This window comes from Aedes aegypti, chromosome 1, assembly GCF_002204515.2.
Source record: "Aedes aegypti strain LVP_AGWG chromosome 1, AaegL5.0 Primary Assembly, whole genome shotgun sequence".
Lineage (NCBI taxonomy): Eukaryota > Metazoa > Arthropoda > Insecta > Diptera > Culicidae > Aedes > Aedes aegypti.
In genome coordinates, this window is record NC_035107.1 from 193075822 (window position 1) to 193098442 (window position 22621).

The window sequence follows — 22621 nt, forward strand, 5'->3', positions numbered from 1 at the left end:
TAGGCCTTTTCACGACATCTTATACGTGAAACTTTGCACATATAATCGTCGCATAACGCAAAAGGTGATTAGGTTATACGCACATTCTGGTTGTCTGGGTAAGATCTACCATCCAGCTTATCCACAATATTCCATATAAGAAGAAAGCAGTACACGCAGTCTTCGCCTGCGCTAGTTTAGGAGAGGTACACAAGGAGCTGTCCGGTTTGCGCGTAGAGAATGTCGTCAAAGAGATGTACGGAGTAAGGAATGGTGGACGTTATGTTCCACTCAGAATCGCTAAGCTAACCACGACACTCACTTAGCAAATCGTTTTCGGAACAAATTTCATCGTCGGCAAATTCACCTACGGCGGTACCTTTGACATCCGACCATCCCACTCGTGGAATAGATAGAAGAGAAGAGGCAGAAGAATTGGTTTTGGGTGACCTTTCAATGCCGGATAATTCTTCTTCGGAGTATGCTAGTTGTAGGTCGTCGTGGCCAAAAGCTATTATCCATTCGGAATTGCCGGACTGACCTCGACAAACAGCTCTTGGCGGAGAACGTGCTTCTGGAGCCAATCTTCTGATTACACTGCGGAACACGTTTTTGTCTCAAGCACTAAAATACCGCTATTCACTCAATTAAGGGTTGCTGAATTTATTGCCATTTTCAAAAATATCATAGCACGTCTAGTTTTTGAGATATTGGCTGTTGAAAATGCAAAAATCGACTGTCATAGCCATCTTGCATGCAAGTTTACCAGCTTGTAAGGCAATTTATTTGCTTAAATTGCCTCAGCATTAAAACTTTATGCGTATAACAATACTTATCAACAAAGTTTATAATACTTTCGATGCTGAAAAGTTGTTTTTTGATGTTTTAAAAAAGTTTTGTATTTTTTCATATAAAGGAAACAAAGAATTTTGTATGCAGAAAGCAAGCATGGTTAAAAAATCGGTTTAATCTAAATTTTATTGTGCGATTTCAACCAAATTATGTCTAAAATGAAAGTTTACGAGCAAAATAGCATGCTTGGTGGATAAGATCACATGTTTTATACAACTCTGGCGACCTGTAGTAGCTAAAAATTGTGACGTGCTGGAACATTTCTGAAAATGGCATCAGATTCAGCAGCTCCAAATCTACTCGAGACACATAATTTGATTCTTGAGACACGCAAAAATGTCGTTTTTGTTACGCTGTGTTAATGCAAGGTTCAGAAACAGAAGGATTCGGTAAATGTAGCATATTGACGTAGAAATGAGCATATTGACGTAGAATAGTTGCCGAAGTTTCATTATCGTAATAACGGTGAACTAGATAAAATGACTGAATTTGATGACGGAACCATATGTTATTCAAGGGGTCTATAAATGCTATTGCTTGAGTTTGACTGGCCGCCCGTGGTTGTAACTCCAGTATTGCCAGATCAGCTGTACCTAGTCAAGGAATAAGCCAGATGACTGCTTGGAATTTACGGACATCCTCAGTGTATGAGTGCTGATAATCTTGTATTTTTAGACAAGAATGGCGAATGCCGCGTCCTGCCCTCTCCTGCTCACTGCTGACCAGTGAGCGGAATGGAGAGGAATAGATGATGCATTGAATGTTGCCCACTGCAGACCGTGAAGTCCACTGCATCTGCGCTAAGTGTAAGGAAAATAGAGCTTGACCTTGGTTGGCCGCCCATGGTTGCTACTCCAGTTTTGCCAAATAAGCTGCCCTTACACAAGGAATCAACCAGATGACTGCTTGGTACTAACAGACACCCTCCGTGTATAATAGGGTTCTTAAATGATTAATGAAATCTTATTTTTATTTAATAACACGAAAGAGCGTGTTACTGCAACTACTTCAGCAATTTTTCCCGCTCAAATAACCGCTATATCACATTTAATCTTTAATTTAAAAATTGGGTCCATAAATGAACCTCGACACTTTTGATCATGTTTGACGTTCGGTTATTCGACAAAAACACCACAGGGATTTTAGTTTTAACACTGAGGTTGTTCCTATCTGACATTTCGGGAGGGACACGGAAAGTAAAATACACCCAAAATTTGAGTTTGAGCCAAGGGGTGTGACAAAATCTAAAAAAAAAAACTTAAACAATGTTTTTAGGACTCAAACAAACGAAAAACATTAAACAATTGAGTAAACATGTGGTTTTGGCCTAAACTTAAGCACTAAAATTGGGACAGGGCTTTAGGACCCTACTGCAGGTGATCTTCTATTTTAGTCAATAATGGCGCTTGCCACGTCAGAATGCAGACCAATGAGGGGAAGGGGAGGCATTGATGTTACATTAAAAATTGGCCCACAGTAGACCGGGGGGGGGGGAGGGGGTTTATGGGTTGGGTAATTTCATGGCAAATGAACTAATCTACGATGACGTCACGCCGCAACTTCGAGCGGGCCGTGTTTACAAAAAATAGACAATGGACCAATGCACGAGTTCATTATTTGACGTTTGAGCGGTGCCGTGTTATTTATGTGACCATGGAAACCAGTGAATTCGGCACCGCTCAAACGTCAAATTAGTGAACTCGTGCATCGGTCCATTTTGTTGCACATTCATCCACTCAATGTTCATCCGGTGAACATTCATTCACTGGATGCTGGTCCGGATGTCATTTTATGTAAACACGGCCCGCATTTACAGCGGAAAAGAAAAAGAAAGTCAACAATAAAAGAAGACCGTGGATAAGTCCATAGGCTTGCTTTTGGTTAGCAGACTGCCTATGTGTCAGGCATAAGAAAAGGCATGCTATAATGATGGAAGAATAGGGAGCGTAGGGAAGAGGGGTTTTTGCCCGTCTCTGGTTTAAGCAAATGCTATGAACGAATAGATCAAGTGTGACCACGTCCGTATCAGGCGTAAGGAAATAGAATTTAGAAATGATTGCAGATCAAATGTGAGGGAAACGGTTTTCAGTCCGCGTCTGGTTCTAGCGATAGCTTGAAATTGACATTAAAGTTCTGTGCATACCGAGTTTCAGATAATTTGTCCAACAAAAATCGTCCAAAACAAAATGAATCATAAAAATGCTTAAGTAGTGACTTGGCTTCTTACACTTGGAGTCATTGTTTTCCGTGATCTCCGCCTTTGGAAACCACTGCAACATAGCAAAAGTATTGCGCTTTCGTAAGGAATCCCTCTGACAGCCAGGCATTTTCTCGAGATAAGTCTGCCGTCCTCGACGACGACATCGCGCGTTCACGTACCTACTTGTTGACTGTTGCTTGCTGACGCAAAATTATACCGAGTTTGTGCTAATTGGAGCCCGATGATATTTGTGCGGAATTCTCTCCACAAAAAAAATGCGCAAAACCAAACTTGAACGTTGCACTTGAGTAAGTGGTCGAAGATTCGGCACTTTTCACCGTTCAAGGTTCCATCCATGTGCGCGGTGGTGACCCATCACATGAGCGATTTGTATAGATTTTGACGAAAAACATGTAGAATTTGTGACTGACGCGTAGAAAAAAACGTTCGACGTAGCTAACCGCATAGGTATTTTTCTCGGCGATTAGTGCTTCTGTTTCATTTGCCTTGTGGTGAGCTAAAGTCAGATGAAGACACGTGCCTCGCGCTCGAGACAGCTCTAATTGTTTTGCCGCGGAATAGTGGAATAGTGAGCGTTACTCATATCTAAACTCAAACAGAAAGCATTCACATTGGACATGCGATCGATAGTGTTATACACAAGTACAGACACTGACACTGAACCGAATGAGAGTTACAGTGCCCAGCATACCCCTTATTTAATGGACAATCAATGACAATGATTGGAAGATGACTACGTATATTTACCACGTGATTGCAGTCGATTGGATTTTCTTTCGACAAATTATCGTGATAATGGGATGCACAACAGGAGGCGATGGGGTGGTTGGTATAAAGTAAATTTCTCTTATCATCAAAACGATAATAACGTAAACGTAGAACGGAGCCACTAGTCATCATGATATGGTTGATCAATTTCAAATAAGAACATGAATTTTGATATTTTAAGATAGCAGCTTATTAGCAGTACAAGTCAAGAGTTTGACATTATATATTAATATTTTTTTCGCCATATTTTATTCTAGTTGAATTGAATTATAACTCAGAACTCTAAAGAACGATCGAAACAATTGTGAACTGATTACACCCATAATTTCCAGCACAAAAAGATCCTCGACTGGCGGGACTCGGGTGCCGCCAATCGTGATTAATATTTCCGAATTTAATGAAGTTAGGTAAAAGACCTTGAATTTCATCAGAAAAATCCAGGTTTCTTTCTAAATTTCCGTTTTTTACTGTTCAAGGTCATTATAAAATGTCTCATAGGTGACCAGGCGCTGCAGAATCCGTTCTCATTAGATTTCGTAGCACGATCAAAGCAAGCAAAGAAAAACATAACATCTGTATCGGTCCATGATCGGCAATGTTTCGCAAGTTGTAACAAGCTTGATAAATGGGAACAGCGAACGAGAGCCTCAAATAGAGATCGGTGTTGAAACCCATTTTTCTCGTTTATTTAACTTTGGGAGTAGGTGTTTTATTTTACAAGCAATCACTAAACATCTGATGGCGATAGTGTCCCCCAGGTTTGGAGCTTCTTTAGATGGATTTTATGCAATGTTATCCCTGATCAGATCATAGCTGTGACAGAAGATGATACTCTCAATATTCTCAGAATGGAATCTTTGCAGACACCTGAAAGGATCAAATTGAAAAAAATGATTTATCGTCAAAGCAATAGTACCCGCTCATGTTCCAGTAGCCCGCTTAAAAAGCTTAAAAAGTAAGGTTAGTTGACTGCTTATGTTCACAACGTCCATTGACAATTGCCGCATTCCAACTACATTATTCAGCGTATGATTGCAAATAATATGATTTGTTATAACCAGGGTTCTGAATTTTCGTATCAATGATGCGAAATCTACGATTTTTGCACGTAAGGAGAATGCTTTTTTGCTTCCTCACGCGAACATCTTTTTTCGCTCACACTAATTTTCCCTAGAGTTACGATGGAGGATAACCGAAAATCATCACACTCTGGGGATAATTTATTTTCCACTCCATCACACTTTCGCTCACCAACTGCTCCCGAGAATTATCACCATAAGCATAAGCATAAGCATTGATGACCTACAATGCGTAGTTGCTACTTCGTGATTGACAGGAATAATCAAAATTACACAGGAAACCAACAGAAGTTGCTTGGGAGTAGCATACCATCTTCAATGTATAATTTCGAGGACTCCAAACTTAGTAATGTCAATAACGGCGCCGGCCACGACCTTACGGTCATCGGGGAAAGGAAGGAATTTTAGTGTGATGTCCATTGCTACTAGAGACCGAGATCACCTCTGCATTTCCATGGTTTTCACAGGAAGTTTTGTTAGTAGGAGGGATCATAAGCTACATGCTCAGGATTTACCTTGGTAAGTGATGCGTGTAGCCTTGATTTATATAAGTTACCTATCGGTGCATAGACAATTTCAATGTCGAGCTGCTCAAAGGTTATTTTTGGTAATTGCGATAAATATATACAAGAATATGTACGAGTAGTTCATTTTTGAAACAGGAATAAAGGATCCTATAACATTTCCCAGAATACCATTACCCCGAAAACCAAGACCCCGAAATCCATTGCCCCGAATAGTCCGTTACCGCGAATACCATTTCCCCGAATGAACCATAACCCCGAATAGTAAATAGTGCCACGAAAATTCCAAAATGAGGATTCGATAGTTGAACACCAAATATATTTTATGCAATATCAAGTTTAGTGTAAGCACGTCTTCTTTTGTTCGTTGGAAGTTATTGTCGATCAAATTGTCTCTAACACATAGGACAAAGAGAAAGCTACGGGAATGGGATACTTCTCCTCAGTATGACGAAGTGTTTCCTACTTCAAAATTATAACTTTTGAACCGTTCGACCGTTTTTCAATCTTTTTGGACGAAATGAAGGCTAATGATTTTGACTTTTCAGGAAAAATATGAAATTTCACAAAAATTGTGTTTTCACATGAAAAAAACTCAATAGTTTCCGTTTTTTCGTGTTTTGAAGGCCTCGGGACCAAAGGGGCTATCGCTTCTCATTTTTTTCTTGAAAGTTCAGAAAATTTTACGTATTCTGTCAAATTTTCAGCGATGTATGTTATTTAGTTTTTGAGATATATTTTTTTGAAAATAAAAAATCAGTCATTTTTTATCGGCACACACTGTAGGTCTCAGCGCATTAGATTTGTAATGTTTAAAAAAAAATATAACTTTTGAACAGCTTAACCGATTTCCAATCTTTTTGTATGGAATGGAAGCTTAAAATTTCAACTATTCAGACAAAATTGAAAAATCTGATAAAAATATGTTTAAACGTGAAAAAATATAAAAAATTCTAGTTTTTTTAGAAATTTTCATATATTTTAATGTAAAAATTTTTATTTTTCAAAATTTTCTATTTTTTTTTTATTTTTTCTGAAAAGTTGAGACCTTAAGCTTTCATTCCATAAAAAAAGATTGGAAATCGATTGAGCTGTTCAAAAGTTATGTTTTTTTTTAAACATTACAAATCTAATGCGCTGAGATCTACAGTGTGTGTCGATGAAAAATGACTGATTTTTAATTTTCAAAAAAATATATCTCAAAAACTAAAACACATACATCGCTGAAAATTTGACAGTTTACGTAAAATTTTCTGAACTTTTTAGAAAAAATGAGAGCAGCAATGTTTTATTGATAATTGTTAGAATGAGACAAAAAATAAGGAAAATAACACGGTCTCCCGTGTCACCTTAAGCGCCATGTGAGAATCAAAATAAGTGTGCATTCGATTTTGAAAATGTAGCTGTGACAATAAATCATTTTCAAACTGATGGTAATGCTGATATTGATACTGTTTGCACATGGGACAATTATGCGAATACGAGCAGTATAGACGAATCGCATCTATCGTTACGTATTCAACTAAAACAGTACAACTCGAAAGAAGAGCCTATAACTCAAAAACGGTACAATCACTGATTAAAATATTTACACTTATAATGCCAACCTCGAAAGAACAACCGATGATTGAAAAATCACTGATAGAAATGTAAGCAGTAATTGCGCCGTCAACTATTACACTACTAGATAAACCTCGCGTGCCGTACACATGACGAACAAGATGGATTTCTAGGCTCAAATTCGCGAGCATCCTGTCATTCGGGGTAATTGTTTTCGGGGTACTGGCTTTCGGGGAGATGAACCTTGGGGTAATGGTATTCGGGGAAGTGTTATAGGACCGGAATAAACTACTTTTAATTGAATCAGTTTTGATTTATGACAAATTTGATGTTCTAACAGTTTCAAAATTGGTTAGAACTTACCGAAGTTATGGTGTCTTCACTGAATGCCATTTTTATAACTTTAAAATTCACCTTCAAGACGTTTGCGCCTTAATATTTTTGGCTCAAACTTTGAGGTTTCTAATTCTTCTAATGTTATTTGAATTCATAAGAGCACACGAATTTTTGGTTTTGAAGATTTTTAAAAAATAAGCCGCACCCTAATGCACATATTGAGTTCAATATCTTTGTGATGAAAGCTTTTGAAACATCAACGATAAGGTGAGATTCTTCACAGGCCTTGCCTCGAATGCTCATGTCAAATGACCGAATAGATTTATACCTGGGGCGCTGGAGACTGAAAAATATTTTAGAATAAACGGCATTCTGGACAGCCGCTGTTGCACCTTCATATAAGTGTGATAAGCGGCTCTGTTTTGCTAAAAACCAATGAGCTAGTATTCATCTAAGTTGTTTTTAACCAAATAAACTAACTCCTTCAAAAAAAAACTCTTATAGACCTTAATAATAATTTTCCATTAAAATTTAACAAAAAAAGCACATCACATCTACAAGACACAAATGCTCAACAATTAAAAAAAAAAAAACATCAAACTTTTCTGCTTCAGTACATTATTTAGGTAACTGATAAAAATATGACAAAAAATGTTCTATATAGCGAAGTTATATAAGAATAAACTACAATCATCAGAAATTACATACACTCATAAAAACAATGAACTGACCCGATTTTGTCAGCTTTTTGACCCGATTGTGTCAGCCTATTTTAAATTTGTCATGTAATTGTTATCGTCATGTTTTACCACGTTTACATTAAAATTGATGATGATGTTTGATGTCATGCACGCATGGGAGTAGCCAGAGAGGGCAGTGGCAATGCCTTTTATTAAATGTTAAAAATCGATATTACCAATATAAAGGAGGGGGAGCGTATGAAACACCCACTTTTTTCGTATTCTGAAACCAAAGTTTTTGAATCTTTCGGAGTTTTAGTTGAAACACCACTTGATAAATATCATTTTTATCTGTTTATATGCCTTTTCAATGTACTAGACAACAAGTTAATTTGCTTCAAACTAACTTGTGGAAATATTATTTTGCAGCGCTCAAGTAGTACTGACCTCTATAGATTATGGGCCCAGACAAGCAGAAAGAAAAGGCCGTTCACGGAATCTCTCAATTCTCCGGGACCGGCTACGATACTTGCAAGTTCCGCGCACAAGTCTACCTTGAAGCCTCGAAAGTGTGGGACGCATTGGTGAAGGATGCTCCAGCAGAGGCCGGTGAAGTGGCCATCTACCAAGAAATGGGAACCAAGCCCAAGTCCTTGCTGGTATATCGGATGAACATCTGGGATGTATATGTATCCACGAGAAGTCTACCATGAAGGAAATGTGAAAGTTCAAGATGACATGTTCGCCAGGAAGTCGGAAGGGAAGTAAACGGTGGATAAGAAAGCAGATTACTCGTCTCCAGTTGAAGGAAGGGACATCGTTGCACGCCCATCTTCTGCAGTTAGAGGACCTGGTTCGACAGCTTCGAGAGGCAGGTTCGACGTTTGTGCAGCTCTTAGCCTAACCCTTCCGGATTCTTTTGATCCCCTTATGACAGCCTTGGGAAATCTTCCGGAAAAATTAATTGACCCAGTTGTTGATGAAAACCCAGTTGTTAACAGACGAGTCGTAGCATCCGCTGATGATCACCGGAAGGCGCACGGAACCAACAAGCTCAGAAAGAAGATTACTCGTCTCCAGCTGAAGGAAGGGACATCGTTGCACGCCCATCTTCTGCAGTTAGAGAACCTGGTTCGACAGCTTCGAGAGGCAGGTTCGACGTTTGTGCAGCTCTTAGCCTAACCCTTCCGGAATCTTTTGATCCCCTTATGGCAGCCTTGGGAAATCTTCCGGATAAATTAATTGACCCAGTTGTTGATGAAAACCTAGTTGTTAAGCGACGAGTCGTAGCATTCGCTGATGATCACCGGAAGGCACACGGAACCAACAAGCTCACCGGGGAATGTTACGACTTTGTCAAACGCGACCATATGAAGAAAGATTGCCTGGAGTAGTCCAACGCCAATGTTGCCACCGGATTAATATCGATCGTTTTCATGGCGGACAGTGTCGAAAGCAAAAAGTTATCCGGTGAGAAGCTTGAATTCTTGCTGATCACATGGTGAACACGAAGCACCATTTGTCATCCGTGAAAGCTCTGAAGCAACGCGTTGTACATCGACTTGGCGAAGAATGGGAAATCTCTCGTGGCCAAGAACGAAAGATATTCTGTGCGTTCCAATTCTTGTGTCCGTGAAGAAGCCAGCCAAGGCTGGTGCTCTTCAAAGATGAGAAAGTTACCCTGAACCTTCCGGTCCTGATGGCCAAGTCCAACCCAGAGATATGCATGAAGATGAAGTGCATCCAGACGTCTTCGCGCTCCTTTCGCATACAGATCTGGACTTGTCCATCTGCCTCAGCGTCTATGAGGCACAGCGAACGGGAGCGCCGTTTTCCCGGTAGTTCCTCGAATATCTTACTGTGTTTAGTGCCTGTGGTGTTGATCGTTCCTTCTTCTCAAACTTTCCTGAAAAAATTATCAAAATCAGTGCTCGAGAGGATCGTGATCTGTGGTATCAGGCGGGGCAGAACGAACTGAACTCCATGAATAAGGTCAACGATGTATGGAAGCTGACAACGATGTCCAGCAAGTGGGTGTTCCGGCTCAAGGAGGACGAGATCGCACAACAGATCCGGCATAAGGCGTGATTGGTAGACAAGGGGTTCATATAGCGTCACGGGATCGATTTTGAGGACACGTTAGCAACCGTCGTCAAGCTGTCCTCAATTCGTGTGGTGTTTGCCGTTGCCGTCAATCATGGATTCCACGTACACCAGATGGACGTCAAAAGTCTCTTTGTGGTCTGAAACAATCCCCACGGTGCTGGAACGACCGATTCAATTCGATACTTTTCTAGCAAGGGATCCGCCAACCTAACCGGCACTGAAGTTTATATTTGTTCACCGTAGAAGGTGATTAAGTTTACCTCGTGGTCTACGTTGACGACGTTTCGATAGTCGGAAGAAACATCCGAACAATCGGGAACAGGGTTGGGAAAAATCTTGAAATTCACTCTACAGTAGCCAAGCAAAGCCAATCACAGTCAGCGAAGCCAGTGAAACTCATGCCCATCGCTGCTGTAGGCAAAAAGCCTTGAAAATAGCAAAACACCCGTTGCTAAGGGCAACCCAGAATTACTGTAGAAAAATGTTCCATTTTCCGCTGCATTTAGAGCCTTCAATGACACTCATGATTTAGAAAATTCGTGCACCCAACATAGGCTACTTGATGAGATTCACGTTTTTGAACTACTGTACAGGAGAGCCACGTGATTTTCGCGAAAATTCAAGCCTACTACTATAACTATTCCCAGCACTGATCGGGAAGCCTTGTCCTTGCCGATGAGTTCAAGATGACCAACGAAGATTTTCCTGTTATAGCGAGTGGAGTATAACCGGAACCGTGGTATACTAAAGTTTTCACAGAAGCCGATTCCAATACCTTAGGACCGAGATCGTGGTTTCCGATTGAGAGGGGGTGTTGCGAATCTAGCTATCGTTGACACCGAAGATCGCAGTAACCGTAGTACCTATGCGCTCTTTTTATTCATTCCAATATCAACTGCCATCATAATCACAAGCTTTATTAAAACCTGGGGGATGCGAAGTTGAAATCAAGAGGCAGCCAGGCTGCTGTCAATCTCAAATTTTCTTAAAAATGATCTGAGTGTGCCTAGAAATGCACGGTCATGATTTCGTCACGCTAAAAAAAAAATTATAATTTATGTAACACAAAGACCACCAACTGTTAAGAAAAGTTGTTACTTGGTCTAAATTATGCATGAGTATTCTCCAACTTTTCTAAAATATGTTTCTAACTAACATATGGCTGGCAACTTTCTGATTTAGTATATTTATTGGATTAATTGCCTACAGCGAAATGTTGAAGATTTGTGTGAAGTAATTTAAGGGTGCCCTTTTACTGTGGTTTCCTGCGAGACAACTAAACAAACAACGGTTAGCACTCGTGGAAAAGTTTGTGTTCAATTTGAGCAACCAAATTGTTCAAGTCCTGTTTTATTTCGCGACGCTCAAGTAGTACGGACATCTACAAGAACGTATTCTACAATTCTTGGGGAAATGTTTCGGAAGTAGTGAGCACTACTATTAAACAATAAAAACATGGTGTTATTGTAATGAGGTTTGGGGTTCGATAGAGTACTTAAATATGTTATCATTGGTCCAATAATGTAATTGTTGTTTAATATTACACAGTTCGAACGAAACGTGTAAATTTCTGAGACATATAATGCACATAATTGGAGCGTGGAACATCATGGATATTTACATTATATGTCATGTAAACTTCAATTATATGTCATGTAACCCAGCAGGATTCTGTGTGATTACATGACACATAACACATTTTTACATGATTTCAGACTTAAATTTACATGCCGTCATGTTTACATCGCATAAATGAAGTTTACATGACGTGTAAACTTCATTATTTTTAACTGTGTATTATTTATATTTATTAGTGTGGTTTTCCGTTCTAGCGGAGTTCGCCACTATTGCTGATTAATATATAATCATTATTTATTAGCAACAAAACCATTTTTTGTTGATTTCGATTATTTAAACTGTTTCTAATAATATCGTTCCAATACTTTTTGTTTAAAGCATTTCTTGACTCCCAAAATATTGAAAACAGTCGTGGGCGGAAAAGGGTTAAACAAACATCGAAAACTCATTCATTCATGACACTGACACAGCTGTCCAACATCAGCTTCGTGAAACGCCCAATCAGCTAATCCCGAACGATAATAATCACCGCAAACCATCAAGAAACGCTGTCCTGTCCAATACCATTTAGGCGTTCACCATGCGGCCTGATTAACCACCCCGATGGACACACCATATCGCGATGGAAGAGCATACAAGAACCGCGGAGCAGCTGATAAAGAGGAGGCGTAAGCAAATGGAAAGACTAGGTATAGTCCGTGAAATCGAAAGCCCACGATTACGAAACCCGTCCAGTCACATGTTGATTTTCTCACATTTTGCTTTCCGGCTAGAATGTTGGATTGTTGGAACGACGATGGCTCTCACTCTCAGCGTGCAAAGGGAAACTTAACTGGCACTTATTGCATAGTCATGCTTATGCCATGGGCAGGACCTGATATAGGGTTGAATTTGAACCGTACCACCGGCATATGGCAGTGTGACCAGCTTTGCTGGAATTCAGTTATTAGGTCAGTAGAGTAAGGTGGGGCAAAATGTATGCCTTGGTAAAAAGGGTGATCAAAGTATTTTGGACAGATCGTTACGCGTATATAATTTGGACATTTCCGGCAAAACCAAATGAAAGTGGCCAAATTATATACGCGTAGCTCTCTGTCCAAAATACATCTTCTTCTTCTTCTTGGCGAGTGAGGACTCGGGCAAAGCCTACTTCTCAGCTTAGTGTTCAATGAGCACTTCCACGGTTATTAACTGAAAGCTTTCTTTGCCAAAGTTGACATTTTCGTATTCGTATATCGTGTGGCAGGTATGATGATACGCTATGCCCAGGGAGTCATGGAAGTTTTCCTTACGAAAAGATCCTGGACCGACCGGGAGTCAAACTCAGGCACCTTCAGCATGGCTTGCTTTGTAGCCGCGGACTCTAAAAACTCGGCTAAGGAAGGCCCCCATTGGGGATAAGGATTCTATCAATTATTCGAACAGAGACTTCATCGATCGGAATAGGCCTGCAGAAGTGGATGAACTTATCATTCAGTTTTCTGTCAATTTTCATACAAAATCTATTTTTCTCTGCTTTAAATTCACTCTAGGTGAACCACTTCCCCTGGCGTATTCTTCAGATAATACATTTTCTTCCAGGGATTAATCCCTGGAATTCGTCCATGAACACCTTCACCGTTCCCTATGGGATTTTTTTTTCAAATATTCCTTCGAGAATTCTTCCATTTTAGCAGAATCTTCTGAGAGGATTCATCTAGTTTTTTTTCTTCAATGATTCCTCCAGTAATTCCTTTGTGAGTTCCTCTACTTATACTTTGAGGTATCATTCCAATCAAGCATTTAGTACAGTAATTTTCCCATAAAAATTCCATTACAGACAATTCAAAGTTTTTACACAAATATAAATTGAAAATAATATTGCGGGCTTTGGCTTTTCTTTCTCATGGAATTTCTCAAGGATTTATCAAGAAACAAAAAATAAGGGTCCAGAGTTTTTTTTCTGGGATTCCTGCAAGAATGTTGCCAGAGATCCATTCATGAGTCATTCCAGAGACTCTTCCAAAAATTCCTTCAACTGATCTTCTAATATACAAACTATAATTATTCTTGAAATATCTCCAAGGACTCCTGACGGGATCCTTTCAGGACTACTGTTATTATTTCACTGATTACTCCACATATGCTTGAGAGAAATCCACTACAAGGAATTCTGCCAGGGATTTCCCAAGGTAAAAATTTCTGAAGGATTTGTTTATGCGATTCTGACAAGAGTTATCTTCCAGCCAGTATTCATTCGAGAATTCCGTAACACTTCAGTGGTCGCGCTGGTTTATTTTGTACAACACATGTGGGAAAATTTCGTTTTCCATCTACAGTATCAGCCATGTGGTTTTGACCTGGGAGGGAGAAACCGATACAAAATTTATGTACGTCATAGTGAGCCGAGATTCTGCTGTCACGAACTGTCACTGTGAGCCCAGATCTTGAAGAATGGACAAACTTGATAAAAGCGCGTAATTGATCAAAACAAATTTTTGCATTCCAACTAAGTTGACAACAGTCGGTTGAAAATCAATTCCTGCAACACCCAAAAGCAATGCCACGATAGTACCTTTTAATTTTATCGAATATAAAGTAATGAAACACGCATCTTTTTACTGTTTTCCAATCATCATTAAAATTGAATGCACATAAAACTATGGCCCTTTTTCCAAGTTTGTCCAGAAAGATCGAAGGTACACGATAAAAGAAAACTAGCGATTTTCCCCCAGCCTGCCTTGATTGTCGTTGGTGAGCGGGAGTTATCTTGCAATTTGGAAAAGTGTTGTGTCATATTTCGTGTGTAGTATCGGTGCCTCCCTCCCGGGTTTTGACGATTGTTAATCGCACAGCATACGAAAGATCAAGAGATCCTAACAGAAATTCTGTCAAGGTTCCCTTCCATGATTTCTTCTACAATCCGTCAAAAACTTCTCTAGGAATTTCTCCAAAAATCCAGTGAGCTCGTGTCATATTGCTGTTTTTAGATTGTTGTATGCGTTCCTCGAGGGAATATATCAGCAACTTCTACTAGGATTTATCGACGGTTTTTTTTTTCAGGAATCTCCTGGAATTCCTTCAGAAATACTTCCTTTAATCCTGAAACGTTCTGCAAGGATTTTTTCTGAACGTTCTGCTTGGCTTGCACCAATAATTGCATGAAAATCTTTCAGGGCTTTCGCGGAGAGTATTGCTCTATGAATTCTTCCAGAAATCCCTCCAAGTAATTCTGCATGAATTTTCCCAATTTTATTCCCTCAGATATTGCTCAGGAATCCTCCAAATTTACCTGCGGGAATTCTTTTAAATAATTTTCCGAATCCATTATGATATTTTCAGGGACCATTTCAGGATTGGTTTTGGGTTTGATCTAGGTAATATGCCCAAAGATTATTGACAGATCTTTTTTAAACATTCCTTCAGAAATCCCTCAATTAGTTCCTTCAAAAGATTACATTAAGAATTATCCCGAAATTCTGCAGGATTGCATTGAGCGCTAAATTCAGAAATTCATCTAGAACACTCTGGGAGAGACACTAAGCCGATTGAATGAACAATCACAAGGAAGCAGAACCGGGATGATGGGTGGACCTGGGTGATTGTTTTGCTGACAGATCGTAGGACGAGCTCGGTGGCAGGCCTTAGAATACGTTCCAAATCCGTCGCCTGGTTGTTACAACTAGGCGGGAGTAGGCTCAGGACTATGTCAACCCCGCTTGCATAGATAACCATGGGATCACAAAGCGTCTATTCCAGTGGAGATGGATTGCGGCTCGTAGGGGGACCCATAAGAGATGATCACAAACAACTATCGTAATTTGAAGAGAGGCTTCTGAACCCATCAGTAACCGGCTAAGGTTTCCGCCAAGAAAGGAGGCGACTAACATCAACTTAAGTAAGAACAGTGTGGGCAAAAGCCTGTAACGACGGCAGGCACTGGCTGCTTCAGTGCAACATTTGAGGTGATGGATGGCCCGGGGCTTACCAAGGCCATGGATCGCAATAGGGAGTACCTCCCAAAAATACAAGTGACTGCTGAGCAACTCGATGTCATCATCGAATTTGTTCAGAACAATAGCAATATCAGTAAGGACTTGAAAACAAGTCTGCCGAAATTGCGACAATCAGTCTTAGCTACAAAGCAGGACTATGAGAGACGATATTATTCGATACGCCATGCGAAAGAGGGGACCTTCCGAGGATGAATACGTGGCGAAAAGACGTATGGTTGCTAAGAAGAAAGTAACCTACGCAGCCGTCCTCTAGAGAGGAAAAGCTGGCACGAGCCAAGCTCATCGATCAAGAGGACATGGTAACAGTGGAGAGACCAACATCAAGGCCAAGAAAACCAAGAAAAAAAGCCACGGATAGGAACCAGGCAGTGCAACCACAAGAACCACGGGCGCAAGGCAACAGCAACCCGTGGATACGAGTCGGAAAAAAGAAAGAAAGGTGAAAACCGAAAACGGAGCTCAAGGAGAAACAACGGAACGTTGGAATTTAGGTGAGGCCCTCGTTATCAAAACGGAGGAAGCGAAATAAGCCTATATTCTGAAGGCGATGCGAAGCACGGAGAAGTTATCGCCCTTGGGCGCAGATGTGCGGAGCATGAGGCGGACTACGATTGGTGAAATGATCCTAGTCTTTTAAGACTTCTTTAGAAGGACGCCAAGCAAAAGGGTGCAGTTTATAAGCAACTGGCGCAAGATGTACTTGGCGACGAGTTTCATGTAAGATCCCTGGCTGCAGAAACGACTCTCCAGTGTAAACATCTGGATGAGGTCATGCAGCGGAGCTCTTGGCTGCAAACCAGTGAGCAGTGTGACATCGACGTAGCCAGTAAGGCCATCCACCTTAGACAGGGCCCGCAGGGCACCCAGGTGGCGGCGATCAGGCTGCCGGTTGCAGAGGCCAACAAAGCGAAGAACTTGGGCATACTCAAGGTAGGCTGGTCGGTTTGCCGGTTGAGCATACAACAGCCTCCTGAAGTTGGCTTCAAGTGTTTTGGGAAGGGTCATAAGTCGTGGATGTACAATGGTCCCGACAGAAGTAAGATGTGCAGAAAATGCGGCACCGAAGGCCATAGGGCAAGCGATTGTAAGCAAATCGCTATGTGCCTAATATTGGCGCATTTGCTCAAAAGGACACGCGGTGTATCCCAGAGGAAAGGAACAACCGCGGTTTTGCTCCCTTTTTACTTCATTCCTATGGGAGTTAACATTGCGGTGTTTCACCAAACGCGGTTGTTCCTTTCCTTAACCATTCGCCGCGTGGAATTTTGGGCAAATGCGCGTTTTTGGAAACTTTACAACAGCCGCGCGGTGTATCATATCCAGCGCACCAGTCAATATGTGTCGACAGAGCAGACAACGGACTCTTAACGGGCGGACCCAAATGTCCGGGCACAAGCTAAATTTGAACTACTGTGATGCAGCCCAGCAGCTGCTTTGGCAATCAGTCTCGAAAACGAAGACTGACGTGGTGTTATTTTGCACGTGGTGTTATTTGTAAATCTTCGAGCGATCTGTCATCGGGTTAGACGAAGAATGCAACGCGCACGCATAAAAGCACAAAGAGAAGAACGCGGTGCAGCATTCAGAGGGACAAAGTTAAGCCTCAAAAAGGGAATCAAGAGTCGAAAATGGGCATGCTTGAATGCGAATCCGGACATGTTCAGAAGCACGACATAACGCTGCCGAGATCAAGGAATCTTCCCGGATGTATGGAAGCGACAGAAATTAGTGCTACTACCAAAGGCGGGGAAACCAACAGGTGACCCGTCGGCGTATAGACCTATCTGTCTACTAGATACGACGGGCAGTTGAGGAATGGATGAAGTCTAGGAAACTAAGACTGGCCCGTCACAAGACTGAGGTGGTGGTGGTCAACAACCGCAAGTCCGAGCAACGGGCGCTTATCTCGGTAGGTGATTGCACCATAGAGTCTAAGCGATTTCTCAGGCATCTTGGGGTAATGATCGATGACAAGCGCAGCTTTGCTAGCCACATTAAATATGCCTATAAAAGGGCATCTACGGCTATAGCGGCGCTTTCGAGGATGATGCCTAACAGCTCTGCTGTAATTGCCAGCAAACGCAAGCTACTGGCAAGCGTGGCGCTATCCATACTAAGGTATGGAGCACCAATCTGGTCAAAAGCGCTTAGACCGAGCAGAAACCTGAAGCGGTTGGAAAGCACGTACAGGATAATGTGCTTAAGAGTAGCAAGTGCATACCGGACGGTATCTAAAGAGGCCGTGTGCATCATAGCCGGGATGACGCCTATCGGGATCATCATCAAGGAAGATGTTCAATGCTTCAACCAAAAGGGTACCAGAGGAGTCCGCGACACGTGTAAAGAGGAAACGCTTAGAAGCTGGCAGCAGGAATGGGATAACTCCACTAAGGGTAGATGGACCCATCGACTAATACCAAATGTGTCAGATTGGTATGGTAGAAGCCATGGGGAAGTGAACTTCCACCTGACGCAGTTTCTGTCAGGACATGGTTGCTATAGACAGTACCTGCATAGGTTCGGGCACTCAGAATCTCCTGCGTGCCCCAATTGTGCTGGTGTAGAGGAAACAGCGGAGCATGTCGTGTTCGATTGCCCCCGTTTCATTGTTGTGAGAGGTCGCATGCTCACTACATGCGGAGGGGACACGTCCCCCGACAATATTATAGAGAGAATGTGTGCGGATGCCGATTGCTGGAATGCAGTAACTACGGCTGTCACTCACATCATGTTAGAATTGCAGCGCCTATGGCGCGCCGACAGTGAGTTGGCTGAAGAGGATTAGCCCTGCCGAGGCTGGTCCCTTGTAACATTGTTCAAGTCGGCTAGGAGAAGCAGTTTACCTAGGCTACTTCTGCTACACGTGTTGTGCAATATGCACTGGTCCCTCCCCGAAGAAATACCGTAAGGTGGTTCCGGGGAGATAAGGATCTGAGTCCAAGGGTCATGTCGATGCACTGTTCACCACTTGAGCAATTCTAAAAGAATTGCTCAAGCACAGTGCATAGGCTGGTTTTAGCGGGTCGTCGTTAGTTCGTCATCCCCGCATTCCCTGAGTTACTCAGGGGATCTGTTTGCAGATTTCCCCCTTGTAAAAAAACAACAAAAAAACAAAAAAATGCGAACCAGACATTTTCTTCGCTGTAAACATGGTGAGTAAGTTTAGCAGTAACCCTGGTCGTAGGCATTAGGAAGCAGTGAAACGAAGCATGCGTTACCTGAAGGGCACTTTAAACAATCGTTTAAACAATACTCGGTGATTGGTAATCCACATTTTACTGGCTATGCGGATGCGAATTGGGGAAAAGACTAAGGCGGCATCCACAAATTACGTAACGCTCTAGGGGGAGGGGGGAGTAGGCTCATGCGTTACGGCTCATACAAAAATTTAAAAATTGTCATACAAAAAGCGTTACGGAGGGGGGGGAGGGGGTCGAAATTTTCCAATTTTAGCGTTACGTAATAAATGGACGCTGCCTAAGATCGAAGGTCTGCTGGTTATGTTTTTAGTAAGATGGGAGAAGCGATCTCGTGGAACTGCAAACGACAAGATGTAGTGGCATTATCAACTTGTGAAGCCGAATATATTGCTTCATCAAGAACTACAGAAGAAGCTCTCTGGTGGCAGCAGATGTTGCAGCAAATTGATGGAGATCTACAAGTACCAATTCTATGCGACAACCAATCTGCCATATGCGTTGCAAGAAATCAAGGTTATTATCTCCGTACGAAACACATCTCAATTCGGTGTCATTCCTTTCGTGAAGCTCTGGATCGTGGCGACATTACTTTGGATTATGTTTCTACGGATTTGCCAAGCCACCTACCAGGCAGAATCATGAGGCATTCAAGAAATTGCTCGGTATCGTAGGTTAAGGAGGAGTGTTGCGGTATGGTGAAGCTAAGTAACCTACGAATAGCTGTCGTTATGCATAGCAATCCACTTGCTTAGTGGTGACCCCTAGTTGTTTAGTATGTATAAAAGTGTTAATAAATTTTCATTAAGTTCTTCTGAGCACAACCAGTACACACGCGTATCCATTTATGTATGGGGTGACCAATTGGGAATGGGATAACTCCACTAAGGGTAGATGGACCCATCGGCTAATACCAAATGTGTCATATTGGTATAGTAGAAACCATGGGGAAGTGAACTTCCACCTGACGCAATTTCTGTCAGGACATGATTGCTATAGACAGTACCTGCATAAGTTTGGGAACTCAGAATCTACTGCGTGTCCCAATTGTGCTGGTGTGGAGGAAACAGCGGAGCATTATTTTAGTATTTTATCGTCAAGAAATTTACTTTAGTCAATTCGTTATTACTTTTTAACTCATGATTGGAAACTCTCCATAACTCGATATTGAAGGGATTTGATGGACCCTCTCCCTCGCCGACTTTTGATGATACTCTTCACTTAATATCGGATTGATGTTCATATTCCACGATTATGGCTCTGTTATGGTCTGTTGCCGTGTGAGCCTCTAGTTTTAAGTTTGATTTGTAACGTTTCTTGAAAAGATAAAGAGGTTTTGTGCCTCTTTGAGAAAGATTTAAAAAAAAAATCACTCAAAGGGGTTTTTCCCTCTTTCAAAATTATATGTTAAAATAAATAAATAAATAAAGATATTGAAGGGACCATCGAGTTAAAGAACACAAAATCAACGCGATTCAACGGTCCATCGAGGAAGCCCTGAAAACCAACTTTTACTATGGTTCTTTAAATCGATATCGAGATACGGAATATCGAATAAAAGAGTTTGCTGCATAAGGTTTTATGCGTAATTTCAAATCTTTTCGATGAGAATGGTTTTGTTAGAATCCAACACTGATCCATATCTATGGGTTATCCATAACTGTGGAGTGACTGTCCATGATTTTAGATTCATAACTTCGAAACGTAAGTGTAAACCTCTACATCTGCCAGCCCTGGCGTAGTGTTTCAACATTTTGCCATCCCTCCCATTCTCTTATCCGTTCCTTTTCGTCGATATGGCACGGTGTTTCAAGGTCCCTTGTTGCATGCTTTTGCAATTTTTTTACGCACCCATCCATCGTATGACTGAAGCCACAAGGACTACAATTATGTATTAGAGGCATATGGAAAGAAAGGACTTACCTGACAGCGACAGACGACGTCCGCTTCGGTGGCCAGCATGTCGACCACTTTGCCCTTGCCCTCGTCACCCCACTGGGCACCGAGGACCACCGTCACCTTCGAACGGTACGGATTCAGACAGCGCTGGTGCATCTCCTTGTGGTTGTTGGCCACGGCAGCAGTGCCATTAGTGCCACTTCCATTCATCATCATCTTAGACATAGTAGCTCTTTTCCGATCTAAGACACCCGTTTGAAATTCGCGCTCGATTTTCGGCTCAAACCAAGTAGGCGGCGCGGAGATATTTCCGATTACGACCGGATATGGTAACACTCAAACACCTTCTTTTTTCTGTGTCGCTCGGGGCCGATTATAAAACACAGCGATAAATCGAATTTCCCACTGTTCGTTCACACACACGGCGAAAAGGTCACGCGAATGAGAACAAACGCAATATCGAGGGCCTCACGGAAAAAACGGATGACGAAATTCTTTACGAAATGGCACACAAATCCGGAAGTGGCTCTGCACCCGGGTTACTTGGATCAACGAGGAGGAACACTCTTCTGGGAACACACACGGGAAAGCCCACACGAGCTTTCGTCCGGATCGAAGAGGAGCACCAGCAGCTAACACACCGAGAGTCACACCGCAAAAAGCGAGCAAATTAGACTGACATCACTTGAATTATTGCTTGCCTCGCGGACCGAAGTCTAGAAGAAAGAGCAGAGGAAGGATCGAATTTTGCAAAGAACCACGCGCGCTCTGTAATCCAAGCAATCCAATCACACGGGCATGAACTGACAGAATCACTCACACACTGAACCGCGGAAGAGAGAGAGACAGACCACACGCGGAAAAATCGCGCAAAGATCAAAGTGTTTGGATATGCAGGTATATCACCGATCATCACGGAATTCGAACGGTTAGAGAAATTCTAAAATTTAATTTGCTTTTTCTTGTTTATCATTATGCATGCCATGCGAAAGTTGGAAGAATTTGTTTGCAGGAACATATTTAATTAACTATTGTTCCACATTATATGGCTTCAAAAACTATGAAAATCACTAAAGAATGAATATTAAATAATTTTTATAATCTCTACCAGATATCAACACCATTGCAAATCTTAATTTGAATTACCTGCCTTGCATGCAGAATTTGTATATCTTGCATGAGCTGTCACGTGGTTAACATAACACCCATAACGCAAACAATTGTCGGACTGCAAGGGTCCTGACCGAAACGTCGCCCGGGAAAATAAGCGCCGCCACACTATAGCCAAATTTACGAAATATGGACAAAATATTTGAAATTCGTGTTGAGTTACTAATGATGAAAAAGTTATCAATTACAATCAAAACTAATAATACTAAAGATTGTGCTCTGCAATCAAAATCTACAGAATGAAATATATAATTATTTTGAAAAGCTAAAGAACGCATTTCTTTGACATATACATTTGAAATGACATTTCTTCTCAACTGCATACTTGCCTTTTCAAAAAAGAAATTTATTACGCATAAAGATAGTCAATTACTTTATGTTTCTTGTACATAGTCCCCCAGTATCCCTTAAACGATTTAAATATATTCACTTAGAAGAATTGCCTAATATAGGTAGATGAAAAATATAGAACATTAAAATTATTGAAAATAAATTAATATGTTATACATAATTCACGAAATGAATTATTTTCGATATAAGTTTGTAGTTTGTCGCCAAAATAAAGTGTGTTCATCTTGCGTAATAATGTTGTCAGTTGATCAAACGTGAAATAAGTGTTTTTAGTGAAGATATCATCGCGCGTCCCCGTCGTTAGCGGGTGTTCTAACATCGCTCTA

General features: G+C 41.3%; 1 protein-coding gene across 1 annotated transcript in view; it reads right to left on the reverse strand.

Moving 5' to 3' along the window:
• Positions 1–21594, reverse strand: part of LOC5577407 (adenylosuccinate synthetase) — a 66492-nt gene extending 44898 nt beyond the window's left edge. Inside the window, exon 1 of the mRNA XM_001656438.2 lies at positions 20799–21594. Within this exon, the coding sequence (XP_001656488.1) occupies positions 20799–20999 (201 nt within the window). The 5' untranslated portion in view covers positions 21000–21594. The remainder of the gene's footprint in view (positions 1–20798) is intronic.
• Between the last annotated feature and the right edge of the window lie 1027 nt (positions 21595–22621).